The sequence below is a fragment of the Desmodus rotundus genome, chromosome 7 (genome assembly GCF_022682495.2).
Source record: "Desmodus rotundus isolate HL8 chromosome 7, HLdesRot8A.1, whole genome shotgun sequence".
NCBI classification, from domain to species: domain Eukaryota; kingdom Metazoa; phylum Chordata; class Mammalia; order Chiroptera; family Phyllostomidae; genus Desmodus; species Desmodus rotundus.
Genome location: NC_071393.1, coordinates 63,444,491 through 63,459,298, shown reverse-complemented (window position 1 = coordinate 63,459,298; position 14,808 = coordinate 63,444,491). Strand labels below are relative to the sequence as shown.

The 14,808-nt window shown below is 41.8% G+C and overlaps 1 protein-coding gene across 1 annotated transcript; it reads right to left on the bottom strand.

Moving 5' to 3' along the window:
- Positions 1-4,748: 4,748 nt before the first annotated feature.
- On the bottom strand, positions 4,749-12,876 carry HAUS4 (HAUS augmin like complex subunit 4). The gene is made up of 10 exons (XM_053928919.2): positions 12,568-12,876; positions 10,892-10,959; positions 9,094-9,236; positions 8,875-9,006; positions 8,411-8,545; positions 6,732-6,828; positions 6,054-6,199; positions 5,784-5,914; positions 5,367-5,435; positions 4,749-5,222 (listed from the first exon to the last, which is right to left on the bottom strand). The coding sequence occupies exons 2-10, from the start codon at positions 10,944-10,946 to the stop codon at positions 5,039-5,041; spliced, it is 1,092 nt and encodes a 363-aa protein (XP_053784894.1). The 5' UTR covers positions 10,947-10,959; positions 12,568-12,876; the 3' UTR covers positions 4,749-5,038.
- Between the last annotated feature and the right edge of the window lie 1,932 nt (positions 12,877-14,808).

Here is a 14,808-nt window from a genome sequence, read left to right as displayed (position 1 = left end):
TTGGACCAGCAACCTTTTGGTTCATAGACCAGTGCTCAGTCCACTGAGGCACACCAGCTAGGGCTTAATTTTATTTATTTTTTGCTTGGGAAAATATTCAGTTTATTAAGTATTGTGAGTGTCTGGAGTATCAGATATACCATTTCAATATGTAAATATCAAATCACATTTCAAAGTCAAATTTTGATTACCTGGATTTCTTCTTTGCTCTTCTGTAGCAATTATAAGTAAGACTTTTCTGTATTTTACTAGTTTCTTCAGTCTTTAAAATACAGTTTGTTTGTTTGTTTGTTTGTTTTTAGTGATTTAAAAGAACATGAATTTACTATCTTACAGTTCTGGAGGCCAGATATCTGATGCAGATTTCACTGTGCTGAAACCAAGGTGATGGCACAGGTGCATTTCTTTATGGAGGCTAGTTCTGCAGTCCAGAAGTTCAAATCAAGGTGTGGGCAGGATGGGTTCCTTCTGAGGGCCTTGATAGAAGGATCTATTCCAGGCCTCTCCTTGGCTTGTAGATGACCATCTTCTCCAGTGTCTTTACATCATTTTCCCTTTGTTCATCTAAAATACACTTTTTAAAATGATGTTGAAATAAACTTCAGTTAGCTTAAACTTTTTCTGAATAAAAAGTTTCCATTCTTAATACGTAGGTTATAGTTCACATACTTGATATTACTCAATGGCATTTTACCTGTAATAGGAAAAGGGAAATCAAGTTTCACTGAATATTAGACAGCTTCTACAATCAGTTGACTTCGAGTACCCTTTGTAATCTAGGTGGGTCACAGCCAATCAGTTGAAGGCATTAGAGCAAAACCTGAGGTTTCCCAGAGAAGAAATTCTGACTGAAGACAGCAGCACCACCTCTGAGTTTCCATCCTGCAGCCTGCCCTACAAACTGTTGACTTGCCAGCTCCACAATCACATGAGCCAATTCCTTAAAATAAATCTCACTATACATCTAGAGTGGAAAGTCAATTCTCAAACTTAATTCATTTCGGAAAACTGCTCTGGAAGTGATTTGTTTGAAAGCCAAATCTCCTTTGTTTGTTGCCTGAGAGATGTGTGACTGATCATACAGGTATCAGCCCGAAAGGGTTGATAGACAAATGAGACATTCTTTCCGTGAACAACTTGGTTGAGAATCAAATTGTTTGAGAACCAAGACATTCAAGAACTGAGATTTGACTGTACGTATTCTATATATATATAGATATATAATAGATTCTGTTTCTTTGGAGAAATTTGATCTTGCTCTTTAGGTAACTCATTCTGAATTCTGGGCTAATCATTTACTTTGAAAAAAAAGATTTCATTTATTTATTTTTAGAGAGAGGGGAAGGGAGGGAGAAAGAGGGAGAGAAACCTTGAAGTGCAAAAGATATATCCATCAGTTGCTTCTTCCACTCCCTCAAGTGAGGACCTGGCCTGCAACCCAGGCATGTGCCCTGACTGGGAATTAAATTGGGGACATTTCGCTTCTCAGGCTGGCCCCCAGTCCACTGAGCCACCCCAGTCAGGGCTTGATCATTTACTTTTGATTACATGTCCTTTTTTCAGCCAGGCTTGGTTCATGTAGGTCTGTCTAAATTTCAGCTGTATTTTTCTGAAACTAGACCTTACTTAGCCACTTTGGCCGGACCTCGGCCACTCGAATATAAAACATCTTCTAGGGTAAATTATTTCTACAGACTGTTATCTCATCTATCATGAGTTGATTCCTATATTTTCACTGTCTCAGGGTAGGGGTCCTGCTAGTTCCTCTAAGAAAATAGCTCAGGTCCCTCAAAATGGGAAATGTGAAGAGACTCTTCATGGGGTGAGGGGCCCCACAGGGAGACTGGACCTCAGAGATTCCCCTTGTCCTTTGGCATCAGGCTGGTCTCTGGAGGAGGAGGTGGGTTTTCTGTTTGGGGTGGCTGAGGAAGAACACAGGGTCACTCCTCAGAAAACCACTGACATTCACCCTTCATTGAGCACCACGAGGGGACAAATTTTGTCTGAGAGCCCCAGTTTCCTTATGGAGAGTTATTCTACTCCAAGTTCTGGAAGTGAGTTGCTTTGCCTTTTATTATGGAGGCAGAATCAACCAGACTTGATTCTTGATTAGATGTGGTAAAAGACTGAATGTGGTAAATGAAGAGAGCTATGACTGTGAAAGAGTAAAGGAAAGAATGAAGGAATATATCTTTTCTGGAAAATGAGGGGGAGAGAGGGCAGCTGAGGTCCAAGACGCTAACCCTCAGGAATCACTAACAAGCGGCTTGCCCTCCAAGTCCTCCCCTCCATCTATAACAGATACGGCATATGTGAAGGGCACCTCCTGCAAATTCCTGTCCGTGTGGAGAATGAAAGGACCCAGACTAGTGCTCCCTTCACGTGGCACTGAACACAGCTTGTATGCCTTTCCCCCCACATGGAACTGTTGGAAAGATTTTTCTTCTACCAAACTACATTCATAAGCTCAGTAATTAATTCTTTTTTTTTCATGAAATTACCTAAAATTAACATACAGATCCTTATTATTTGAAATACCAAAACTTAGTGTGGTTTAAGACGAGCCCCTAATTAAATGAGGAAATGATGAATGCCATAATAAATATAAAGAAGAACTATTTTAAGATCTTTGATGTTCATTTCCAGATGCTACTAACTACAAAGAGAAAATGTACTTTCATTTATTAGGGAGATCTGGCAGTTACCACCTTAACCGAGCCATCAAATTCAGCATAATTAATAGTGAGACATTCTGACCTATGTAGCTCCAGAGTGATGTAATGTGAGGTACATAATGTTATCTATTAAGTATTCTTTGCAAAAAATGTTTACCCTGAATTTAACATAGCCTGCAGAACTACTTCCAGTTTATAGGATATGTAGGCTTATAGCACCAACAGAATTTTTCGGCAATGATATAAATATTATACATCTACACTGTCTAATACAGTAACTACCCACCTACTGAAAGTTTAATTTTATTTCATTTAAATTAACTTCAATTTGAATTTAAATAGCCACATGTAGCTAGCAGCTACTACATTGGACAGAACAGGAGAGGAGCAAGTTAACTGCCACAGGAAATAATTAGACAATGGGACATTCTACAAGGTAACGGACCTTGAGTTTTCAGAAAGTATATTTTATCCTTTTTAAGTGGGAGGAATGTTCTATTTTATTATTTGATTTTTTTTTTTTTTTTTTTTTTTTTTTTTTTTTTACTTATTGATCTTAGAGAGGAAGGGAGAAAGAAATCCATCACAGGGATCAAATCTGCAGACTTGGTGCATCAGGATAGCACTCTGACCAAGCTACCCAGCCAGGGCCAGGAATGTTCTATTTTAAAATATAGAACCTAGCCCTGGCCAGGTGACTCAGTTGACTGGAGCATCGTCCCATACACCAAAAGGTTGTGGGTTCAATCCCCAGTCATGGCACATACTTAGATTGTGGAGGTTGTGGGGCAAATAGAGGAGGCAACTGATCAATGTGTCTTGCTCTCCCTTCCTCTCTCTATTCTTGGGTGAGGATTAAAAGAAAAAGAAATGAAAGAAACCTAACATCCAAATGTAATACATGAACTTTTATTGGGCTCTAGACCAGGAAAAATTGGGGAAATTTGCATATGACCTCAACAATAGATATAAAATTGTTGGGTTTTACGTGTAATAATTTTATTAGTTATTCAGAAGAGAGCCCTTATTCTTAGGAGTTGCCTGCTTAAGTATCTAAGGGATGAAATGTTGTATCTATAACTAAGTATAAATGGTTGTAGGGGGAATGCCTGTATAACTATATCTTTAACTCCCTATCTAGAGAGAGGTAGAAGAGGGAGAGGAGAGAGAGACAAAAAAAAAAAAAAAAAAAAAAAAAAAAGCCAAATGGTAGCAATTGTTGAATCTAGGTTAAGAGTAAATTGGTGCTTATGTTATTATTCTCTCAACTTTCTGTGGGTTTGAGAGCTTTCCCCAAAGATGTTGGGGAGAAAAAAAACTATAGAACTAAGCAATGCTGTGTATGAGTTTTTTCATTAATCTATTTGCTATTTGTTCATTTTGTGAGGGCCATTTGCTTATAGGTAAGTGGTGGTAAGCACCATTTAAAAAATATTTAAAGTTGAGTCAAAGACCTTAATTTTTTCTATAAATCAATCCAAGACTATCATTATTTGATCTAAGCAGAAGAGTGCCTCACAACAGTCTCCCTGAAAAGTGCTTTGAGAAGCTGTGTGGGTTCTTCTAAGTAAGGATGGTCTTCTGTTTCTGCTCAGTCCCTGACTTTGACACTAGCCAGCACCCTCCCTTGTTCTAAGTAGACAATGGAACTTGGTTTGTCAAAGTGATCCTCTCCCATCTTCTGATTTTGGAAAAAGAAGTAACCCTCCAACCACACCAGAAGAAACCAGGGGCACAGTGGTCTGCGTCCTTTCCTGTAACAAGAACTGGATGCCTAGCTGCTTTATCATAACACCCCCACTGACAGCCACAGTGACAGAATAGTTCCCACCTGCCTTAACATCTAACACTCCTCTGCAGATTATAGTTCTTCAAGAAGAACTATAGTTTTAATCCACTCTTTCTTTCTAAGAATGAAGTCCGACTCCACGTGGCCAGGCTGTCACTTCTACCTTCCACCCTTTGTGTAAGCACCATAGATCTGTCTGTTTGTTTCCACTCAGCTCCCCTCCTTACCCTCACAGCCTCTGATACTCTTTTTCCATCTCTGCCCAAAGGAAAAATGACTAAAACTTAAGACTCAACAGTATCACTTTATTCAGGAGATACTCAAATACAATAAAGAGTTGACACTAAAGAAATAGTTGTGCATAAAATTATATAAATCAACTACATTTTGCAGAAGAGATTCAGTCATTGTAAACAGGAAGAGGAACCAGAAGGGTGCCCAAATGACTGAAGTGTTTCCAGCAAGTGTCCCGCATGCCCTTGAGTGAAGATGGCCCCAGGCGGAGGTGCTCCTTTTATCAGGAAGAGGAGGAAGCAGCACCAGTGCACAAGCCATGCCTCCTGGCCAGCCACGTTCAACAGTAGGCATTGTTGAACTCCTGGAGTGCCCAGCGCTTGTTCTCAGTTGCCTGCTTGAGTTGGGTGTACTCTTTCACCAGCCTGTCAAACTCCTCCCCAAGAACCTCATAGGTGTTTAGGACCTGTCGGGACTTCTCCATGTCCTGTTCTTGTAGACGAATGGCCGCCTCCAAACGGTCCCTAAGAGCCAGGGCACAGAAGATACAATATAAGGATCTGGCTCCTCAGAAAGTAGATGAGAATGGGAACACGTTAAAATGAATCAGTCTTGAGAGTGTGGAAACCAGCTCTGAATAGCTGTACCAAGCTTTCAGGAGTTCTCACCTAATGAGATGATGAACTTCTACTTTCTCAGCAGTGTAAGTGTCAGACAGAATCTTTAGCTCCTCCATCCTGACAGAGGAAAGAGAAATGTGAAGCTGAGGATCCCTGATAGAAACAGGGTTTCCATCAGGGAATACCAGGGAATGGGACACAGTATGTGCCCAAGGTCAAAGGTGTGGGCTAAGCAGTGACAATTTAAACAAGGGCACTCTGAATTCCTGAGCAGTTTACCTTATAGTCAAGTACCTATTTCAGAGAGGTTTAAAATAAAAGAATCAAAAATGTTGAAAGCTTTGGGGGTAATCTGAAGGCCAATACTGCTGTGTAACATTTACTGGATCCCCACAAGGAAAGAGAGACGAGGACAAGGGTTGCAGGGGGTGGTTTGTCCCTTAGATCCTAAGGGTCATAACTCACCTCAGCTTAAGGATCATGGCACTGCACTTAATCTCCAGGTACTGGGTATTGATGCGGTCTAGCTCAGACTGAGTCTTTAGACGGTGCTCCTGAAGAAGTCTCTGCAGTAAGGCGAGGCAGCGGAGAAGCACCTGAGCCCCAGGAGGCAAGAGGAAGAGGGTGTAAAGAAAAGATAGTAGAAAAGAAAGCAAATCAGAAGTCCCTGTCTTCCCTAAAAGTGTCCTGGGGTCAGGGTGAAAGAGAAGAGGCTATCCCACTGCTCAGACAAACCTGGGAGTAGGCGGCACTCTTCTTCTCCAGCAGTACCATCTGCTCCTTCTGCTGATTCTTGGCATCCTGGCACTGCTGCTTCTCACTCACCAGGACCTCTGCCAGTTTCCATACCTTTGCTGCCTTCAGGGTTTCACTGTCTGAATCTGGGCGAAAAGACAGAGCACTGATTGGACAGGAAAACTCTAACTGCTATGACCCTTTGCAGACCATTTTTCAGTGCCCCTATCCTACTTCTGGTCCTAGAAATTTTGTCTTCTTCCAGGTTTTCTTCTAATGTCCTATTAAAAATGGCCCAGTTTTCATAATTATGTTCTCTTCACTCTTACCTTTAATCCCACATTTGGCCCTTAATCCTTAAATCATAGAAATAAAAACAAAGGGAATACCTATTAGCTTGAACTTTCCTTCACACTCCATTCTGATTCTCCTGTAAACAAACTCATCCTTCCCTGCAGCAAGAGGACACTCCAGCTTGGCACCTTACTGAATAAGAGGAGTTCTCACAAAATTCCTTACTTTTGTTCTACCAGCAAGGAAACAAACAAATATCTCCAGTGTCTCCTATGCTTCCCAGATTCTGTTCCAAATTTAAAATTCAAATATATTGTTCTTAGAAGAGCCACCCAGGAGCCCTGTGGGCCAGCTGTGAACAGAACACGGAAAGTCAACACTCACCTGAATTGGGATCATGGTAGCAAAGCAGAGTGAAACATTTCTTCTTGAGCTGCTCCTCCACTTCAAGTGGGAGCCGGGCTCTCATCCACACAAAATCCTGCAGCCACAAAAACAAAGAGAGAGATACAAATAGGCTGTCAGAACTGGCAAGACCAGCCAATGCATACATGAGGACAACAATCTCAATGATAACCAAAGGAAATGCATTAAGAGACATCAGGGAGATTCATTTTCAAAAAAGTGTTAATGCTTTCAGTAAGGATGTGCATAAAAATAAAATTACCAGGGTAAATCACCAGAGCACTGTTTATAATAGCAAATGCCTGAGCAGGAAGATGCATTTTTAGCCTGTCAAATTAGCAATATGACTGTCAAAATCCATATTGATGAAAATGTGGGGAGCCAGGGGCACTGGAAACACCTTTCAGGAAAACAGTTTGGCAATATGCACCCATATGTTCTATGTGTGGTATCCTCTAACCCAGTGATCCCATTTTGAGCACTCATACGGGGGAAATAATCATACAAGGGCAAAGACACATATATTCATATCAGCATGGTCTCTTACAGCAAAAATGTAAAAACGACTTTAATATCCATCAATAAGGCTAAACAAATTATGTTATATTCATACAATGGAATCCTGTCTGTTATTTAAACCCATGATATAATAAGAATACTGAGCCCTATGTGCCTGGACACCATGCTGAGTTCTTTAGGGGATATCACCTTATTTACATTTATTGATCGACTTGAAAAGAAGTCCAAAATATATTAAGTAAAAACAGATTATATTCTCTATACAAGCATGGAGGGTATAACACTATTTATGTCAAGCTGCATTTCTTTCTTTTTTTATTTAATTATTTTTTTTAAAAGATTTCATTTATTTTTAGAGAAGGGAAGGGAGGGAGAAAGAGAGGGAGAGAAACATCAGTGTGTGAGATATACATGATCAGTTGCCTCTCACATGCCAACTTGGGACTTGACCCTCAGACCCAGCCATGTGCTATGACCGGGAATCAAGTCAGCAACCTTTTGGTTTGCAGGCTGGCGCTCAGTCCAGGCTGTATTTATGCAGGCTGTATTTATTTCTAGATGTAGCATTTCAGCTTTTACTTTCCTCTGTGTAATGTTTTTGTTATTTAAGTTTGACCACCAAGGCCCTGACAGGCGTGGTTCAGTGGGTTGGATGTCATCCAGCAAAGTAAAAGGTCACAGGCTTGATTCCCTGTTGCGGGCCAGGTCCCCAGCTGGGGGAGTGCAACTGATCGATGTTCCTCTCCAACTCTTTCTTCTTCCCATCTTCTCTCTCTAAATATAAATAAAAATAAAATCTTTTTTCAAAAAAAGTTTGACTACCATGAATGTGTCCATTTTTTAAAAGATTTTATTTATTTATTTAATTTTTAAAGAGAGAGGAAGGGAGGAAGAAAGAGAGGGAGAGAAACCTTGCTTGGTTGCCTCTTGCATGCCTCCAACCAGGAATGGGGCAGACAATCCAGACACGTGCCCTGACCGGGAATTGAACTGGAGACCCTTTGGTTCACAGGCTGGTGCTCAATCCATTAAGCCGTACCAACCAGGGCAACATGTACATTTTATAAAACCAATAAAACTCAACCAAAAAATGTTTAAATATATAGGAGAAATTAAGCCAATATTTGCTCATCCCCAACCTCTGAGGGTGGCATGAGTTCCAGGAGGTCTGCTTTCTCCAGTCCTAACAGTGGAGGAGTCTCCCTCTCCTGGCTAGGACCTAAGAGCTGTGCTAGTTCAGTCACAAGTAGCCGCTGTTCAAGGGTCTCATGAAACTGAAAGAGAGAATAAAAACAGAAAGAGGTTACTTTAAAACTTCTTTCACTCCACAACTTCAATCTTCATGAACCTGTTCTTCAGACATTTTCAAAGTCCTCAAATATGTCATCCCCTTCAGACAACTTCTCAGCTGGCAGTGCCTTCTCCTGTTAATCTTTCTTTTCAAAATGGACTGTAGTTATATGTCACCCACCTTTCCCCTCCCCCCATAACTGAAGTCCATTTCTTTTTGTGAAGCTTCTTCTTCCCCTATCATCATATGAAGCCATAGTTGGCCTGCTTATTCCTGTGGTAACCAACCCCTACTTCATTTCTCCTGCCTCACCTTTTTGTCCTCAGAAGTTAAATTTGCATCTTGTATCTTCACATAGTAGTCCACAAGCAGCTCTTGAATTACTCTATGTAAAATCTCAGACCTCAGCCATGTTGTCTTATACAGTTGAACTTCCTTCCATGCCTAGAAAGTAAAAAAAATTTCAAGAAGGAACTTTTCTCTCAGAAGACTTTTCCTTCCTTCTATCATCCCTTCAACCAGGGCCCTCACCTGAGCATGCTCCTTTGCCAGGGAGAGACTTAAGCCGCTCTCGTCCACATGTTGTGAGAGACTCAACAGCAGTTTGCTGAAGTGTGGGTTCTGTAACAAGTCCTCTTCACTCAGGTTACAAGGAGGAAGCTGTTTGCTGCATACTTAATGGATGTCCCCCATTGGGACAAAAAGCAAAGAAGATACAGACTCTTAATTTCTATAAATGATCGTAACTCTTAGCTTAATAGTTACTTCCAAAAAACTCTAGGTTTTTGGTAGGGAAGTTTTCTAATTCTAATGAAATTAAAAAATATAGACCTGGCTGGTGTGGCTCAATGGATTGAGAGCTGGCCTGCAAACCAAAGGGTCGCCAGTTCAATTCCCAGCCTAGAGCACATGCCTGGGTTGTAGGCCAGGTCCCCAGTAGGCGGTGCATGAGAGGGAACCACACACTGATGTTTCTCTCCCTCTCTCCCTCCCTTCCCCTCTCTAAAAATAAATAAAGTCTTTATAAAAAATTTGAAAACCAAAAAAAATTTAAAATATATATCCACAAATAAAATAGAGGCAATGCTCAAAATAGCAAGCATTATATTATATACAAGGGCATTAATCAAGAATTAGGAAATGAGTCTTTAGTAAAAGTAAGATCTTAGAAAATGGAAACGCAGTTGAAGAGTATGAGACAAACTGAAATCAAGAATAAGGGACCCTTTAATAAGGATAACCCCAGTACCCAAAATGTCTGTCACACAGAATAACTACAGTTCTTCAAGAAGGGGAAAAAAAACACATGCAAAGTTCCAACTTTGGATATAATCTCTACTCTCATAAGGAAGACTGAAAATATACTCTTCTTAAAAGTAAAAAATTTAACTGGACAAATTTCTCCTTAGTGTAAATAGAGCTGAGTAACCCACGGGGATGCAGAACAGCATATGCATGACAAAAAGTCAAGAAACTCGGATCCTGTTGTAATTCCATATGTTCAAGGGGCTTTCTTTCCATCTCTTTTCTGATGTGCTTTCTGCTGGGTCTCCTGTTTTACTCCCACTTACCAAACATTCAACTTTCCTTCTTTGGACCATCATACCCAAAGTCTTCTTAGAGAAGAAGAAATCTTTTTTTTTTTTCCCCCACAAGGCAGAAGGATCAATATGAAAATGGTCAAAATATAGAAGATTCAAGTCCTTGAAGGATTCAAGATATAGAAAGGACTTGAGATATGGAAAGGATTCAAGATATGGAAGGATCTGAGATTTGGGAGACAAGATAAAAAAATTCAAGACATAGGTAGGAAGAAAGCCTTTAAGGAGTTTTCTGGCCAACCTTATCTTCTGGATATGTTTGCTCACACAGCATGGGAGCATCTTGAGTTTTTAGTCTACTGTACAAGCACACACTAAACAGGAGTCAGTGCAATCTGTTTTCTAATAAGACAAGTGTTTGAGAATCTTCATGTATCCTAATTCCCTAGAAACATAAGCTTCTGTGAGAGGAACAATACTGGTAAACATTATAAATCCTTTTTTTTTATAGAAGATAAGAACCTGGATAAAACCTCTCTAGATAAGTCATCAAACCTCCTGCAAAAAAGTCCTGGCTGGTGTGGCTCAGTGGATTGAGCACCAGCCTGTGAACCCCAGTCAGGGTCATGCCTGGGTTGAGGGCCAGATCCCCAGTATGGGGTGCTCGAGAAGCAACCACACACTGATGTTTCTCTCCCTCTCTTACTCCTTCTGTTCCCCCCTGTCTAAAAATCAACAAATAAAAATCTTTTAAAAAAAAAAAGCCTCTTGCAAATGGCTATCCTTACCTTGTTGGAGGATTTCCATCCCCTCTCCAGGTGAGCAGAAATCCCCAGATGCCATCTGATATTCTTATCTTTGGAATCAAGAGAGAGAAAACAAACAAAAAAATGAATAAACTGGCTGGCTGCTCCACAGGAAACTACCTTGGGTTCAAATTTCTATTGTCTATAAGCTGGGGAGGAACTTCAGGGATGCCTCTTAACAGGGAGGGAGTATATCACATATCCTGGATCCCAACTCTTATACATGTTTTATAGACAAACAGACTTATCAGTGGCAAAACATTTTGCATTCTAAACACGTAAACGTTTCCACTTATTATAAGCTGCCTAAAAAGGAGCCGTCTTAGGCAAGAAAACTTTCCAATTCATTAGTCTAAGCAGGAGGGTACCCCCATCCCTACCATTATTTCTAAGCTAAAACTGAGCTGCTGCTTCCCAGTTATTCAAAATCTACTCCCCTCTCATTCACTCAGCTCTTAAATTCCACAATAATTTCTTGCACTTAATTTAACTTCTTTCTTCTAAGACGTGTTGGTAGTTTTTGATCATTAACTCCAGAAACCCCTTCCGGAATGACAAATCATCCCACATGTGCACAACTGGTTTTCACATAACAGAATTAGCGAAGAGTACCCAGAAGAAAGAGCATGACAAGAAGATGCACAGGGAGGTCATCGCCAAGAGTATTGCAAAGGTGTAGTTAACACTGCTGAGGCCAGGACATGGGCTCTGGGTGTTTTGCCAGACCTTAGAGTAAACTGAAAAGAATGACATCAACACAAAGGGGGAACGGAGATGGGCAGTTTGGGGTCTGGAGACAAATTTTTTCCCTTGACATTATTTTCCATTTTGCGGCTCCATCCCCTCCTCTAAGGTATCAAACTTGAAAGGAAAGCTGTGCCTCCCGCAGCAGAACAGACATGGAAGGTTATTATGATTTAACACTTCGTGTTCACAGAGCATTTGGTTTACTCCCTCATTTTATGAGTAACATCAAAGGAACTACTCATTTGTTTTGTAACATGGTCTAGAGCAGGACGCAGCTAAGGAGTCAGAATGCTGGTACTTAATTTGCAGCTCAGCCGTTGTTAGTGAATTTGAGGGGAATGTTTTTTGTGTGTGCCAAACTTCTTTCCACCTGCAAAACTGAGATAACGATTCCTGTCTTGGAGAGACATTAAGAATTAATAACAATCTGCTTGTTAACAAAAGCCACTACTTACGTACGCTCGGTGTTTTCGCAATTCTGTTTATCGTTGATCTAAGCCTGCAAATAAAAGTTCTGCAGGCAAATTTCACACCCTAAGTGTGAGGACCACCCTAAATTTCTAAAAAGTGAGTGTTACTACCTCCCTAGGGGAACTGCCCACTTGTTTTTTGTTTGTTTGTTTGTTTTGTTTTACGGTGCTTTTCTTTACCCTTTTTAAATGTTAGAGGGCGCGGACGGCGGCGGCAAACAGGCTCGATTCTCCACCCTCTGCACTCAAACGCGTTAAAACGCTGCTACAGGGACCCAAGTATTTAAATAATCTGACTCAGGCATCTTTTAAATTCGTAGAGCTGTCTTTACACGCTGCACTGAACGTTAAATTAATTTTACAAGTATTTTCACAAGCTGCGACCCTCATACGGCCCGACATGAATCAAAATGCTGAGCGGGGTCTTCGGCGCCTACTTGCCTTTCGTCTGGGAAGCCAGTTTTCCAAAGTCGAGGGCGGCCTCAGACGCGGGACCCGCCGAATTGACCCTCCCAGGGCTCCTCTTCTCCGCAGCGCCGCCCGCAGACCCTGTGAAGCAAACCTGCACACCCAGGGGCGGCTGAAGCTCCAGAGGCAGGGACAAGGCGGAGCGAGCTGGGGCGTCAACACCCAGAACCCCGCCAGCGTCCGGGCTCCGGAACTTCTCACTCGGGCCCCGGGCAGAGGTTGGGGGAAACGAGGCTAGTGAGGACCGCTGGGGAAGGTCGGAGGGGAAAGAGCCGAAAGAACACGGGAAGTCGCGTGAGGGCAAGGGGGCGGGGCCACGACCGAGGCGGGAACGGCAGGTCCCGCCTCTCGCCGCGCTCACGCCCTTAGACGCCTAAGGCCGCCGAATCGGTATTCGGAGTCCGTGGTTGGAAAGCCAGTTGTCCCCGGAAGGCTTCTTTGCGCATTTTCTTGGCTACCTACCTCACGTTGAGGGTGAACATTGATAAAATGGTAGTGATTGCCTACTTCTATTGAGGGCCTCTGATGCGGAGCGTTTTACTTGCCTTGCTTCACCTCATTAACAGCATCCTATGAAGTCACTATCAGACCCATTTTACTGAATGGAAACTTAAGGCGCAAAGACGTTAAGTGACTTGTTCAGGCTGGCCTAATGTTTAGGGTCAAAACCTGACCCAATGGCCCTTTGAACCTTCTCAGACCTGCCGCTCACCCCTACCTCAGGGTCTCCTCACTCAGGCACTGCCCACCAGCTCTGTCCCCTGGGTGGGCTTCTCCAAATTCCTCCTCCAAGGGCCTCTGCCCTCTCCTTTATCTCTCATCCTTCATTCATATCTCTCCCTCTCCCAACTATATGGACATTTGTTTGCTTAATAAGAAGTCTGGAGCTGAGGGTGCTGAGACTTCTCAACACATGCCAAGCAGGAAGAAAGGAGAAAAGGCGTTCTTCCTATAACAGTAAGGCAAGAAATTCTTTCCCAGAAGCACCCACCAGACTTTTCCATGTTTCATTGGCCAGACTAGAGGTGACCTGCCCACCTCCAGACCAATAAGCTGGGTATCTTCCGTTTGCCCCCCAGATCCATATTTTGCCCTTCAACACCCTGTGTAGCCATTTAGGACTACTTGTAAGGATCTCAAGGTCTCCATATTCCCTGATTGATTTTAGCTTAGGGGTATCCCAGGAAGAGGTTGGAGGGAGAGAAGACAATGATGGAGGAAGGGGAAATTTTCCCTGACTTCCTCAATGGGCTTAACCTCAGGTTGGCTAGGGACTTCAACCGAAGGTTGTTGTTCCTCCTAAGGGGGTCCCCCCACCTTCCTGTCTTAAACCCTACCATCATCTTTCCAGAGTTGATTGAAATCTGTCATCAGGTGAATTATTTCAAAAATAATATTTGATGCTAAGTAAATTGCACCAAGGTACAAAGTCTCTTGCATCAGAGGAGAAGCTGATGGTGTAGCTGGTAGGGAAGGAATCTCAGTCTAGGTGTGCTGGGTGGTAGAATTTAACCTTTTCTTTTAGTACCAACTAGAGAATTATTCTAGCAATACATAGAATAGTGCAATCCAGTGCAGAAATTTTATATCCCTAGTCATCTTGTCAGCTGCCACCTTTCATGCTTAATACTACAGTGCTGTCATTTTCTAAGGCTTTTAAAAATCATTTATGCTTCCTCAGCTCTGTAGTGCAGCATCATTAAACATCAGTCATAATGCCCCTAGCAAATAGCACTTGGGCAAAATAGGAGGCATGTTTGGATGACTCAGGGCTGATCAGGAGTCTACTGAAATCTCATGTCTCATATTTGTCAAGTTTTCTAATATGGTACTACAAAGCTTTGGCTAAGCAGCTCTAAAGTATTTGGGAAATGAGGAGGTAAAGGATGCAATGGCCTATTTTCAGGTACAAGGGTAGAGTGGAGGAGAGTCACAGGAAGCCTTGAATAGAATCAAAGCTTCAAATGCAATTATCTGTCCCATCTCTGTCTCTGACATACTGAGTGACCTTGAGCTTCAGGTTCCTTATCTGTCAAAAGGAGGAAATAACATATTTTTTAGCTCCTCCAATCTCATAGTGTTGATGTAATGATCAAATGAGATAATGGCTGAGAAAGTAACTTTGGAAAGACTATCAAAATGAGGCGATTTAAAGTTGACACATATTAAGCACTTATTAAGTGCCTTGGGAGAGACACAAAGGTAATGTATAAC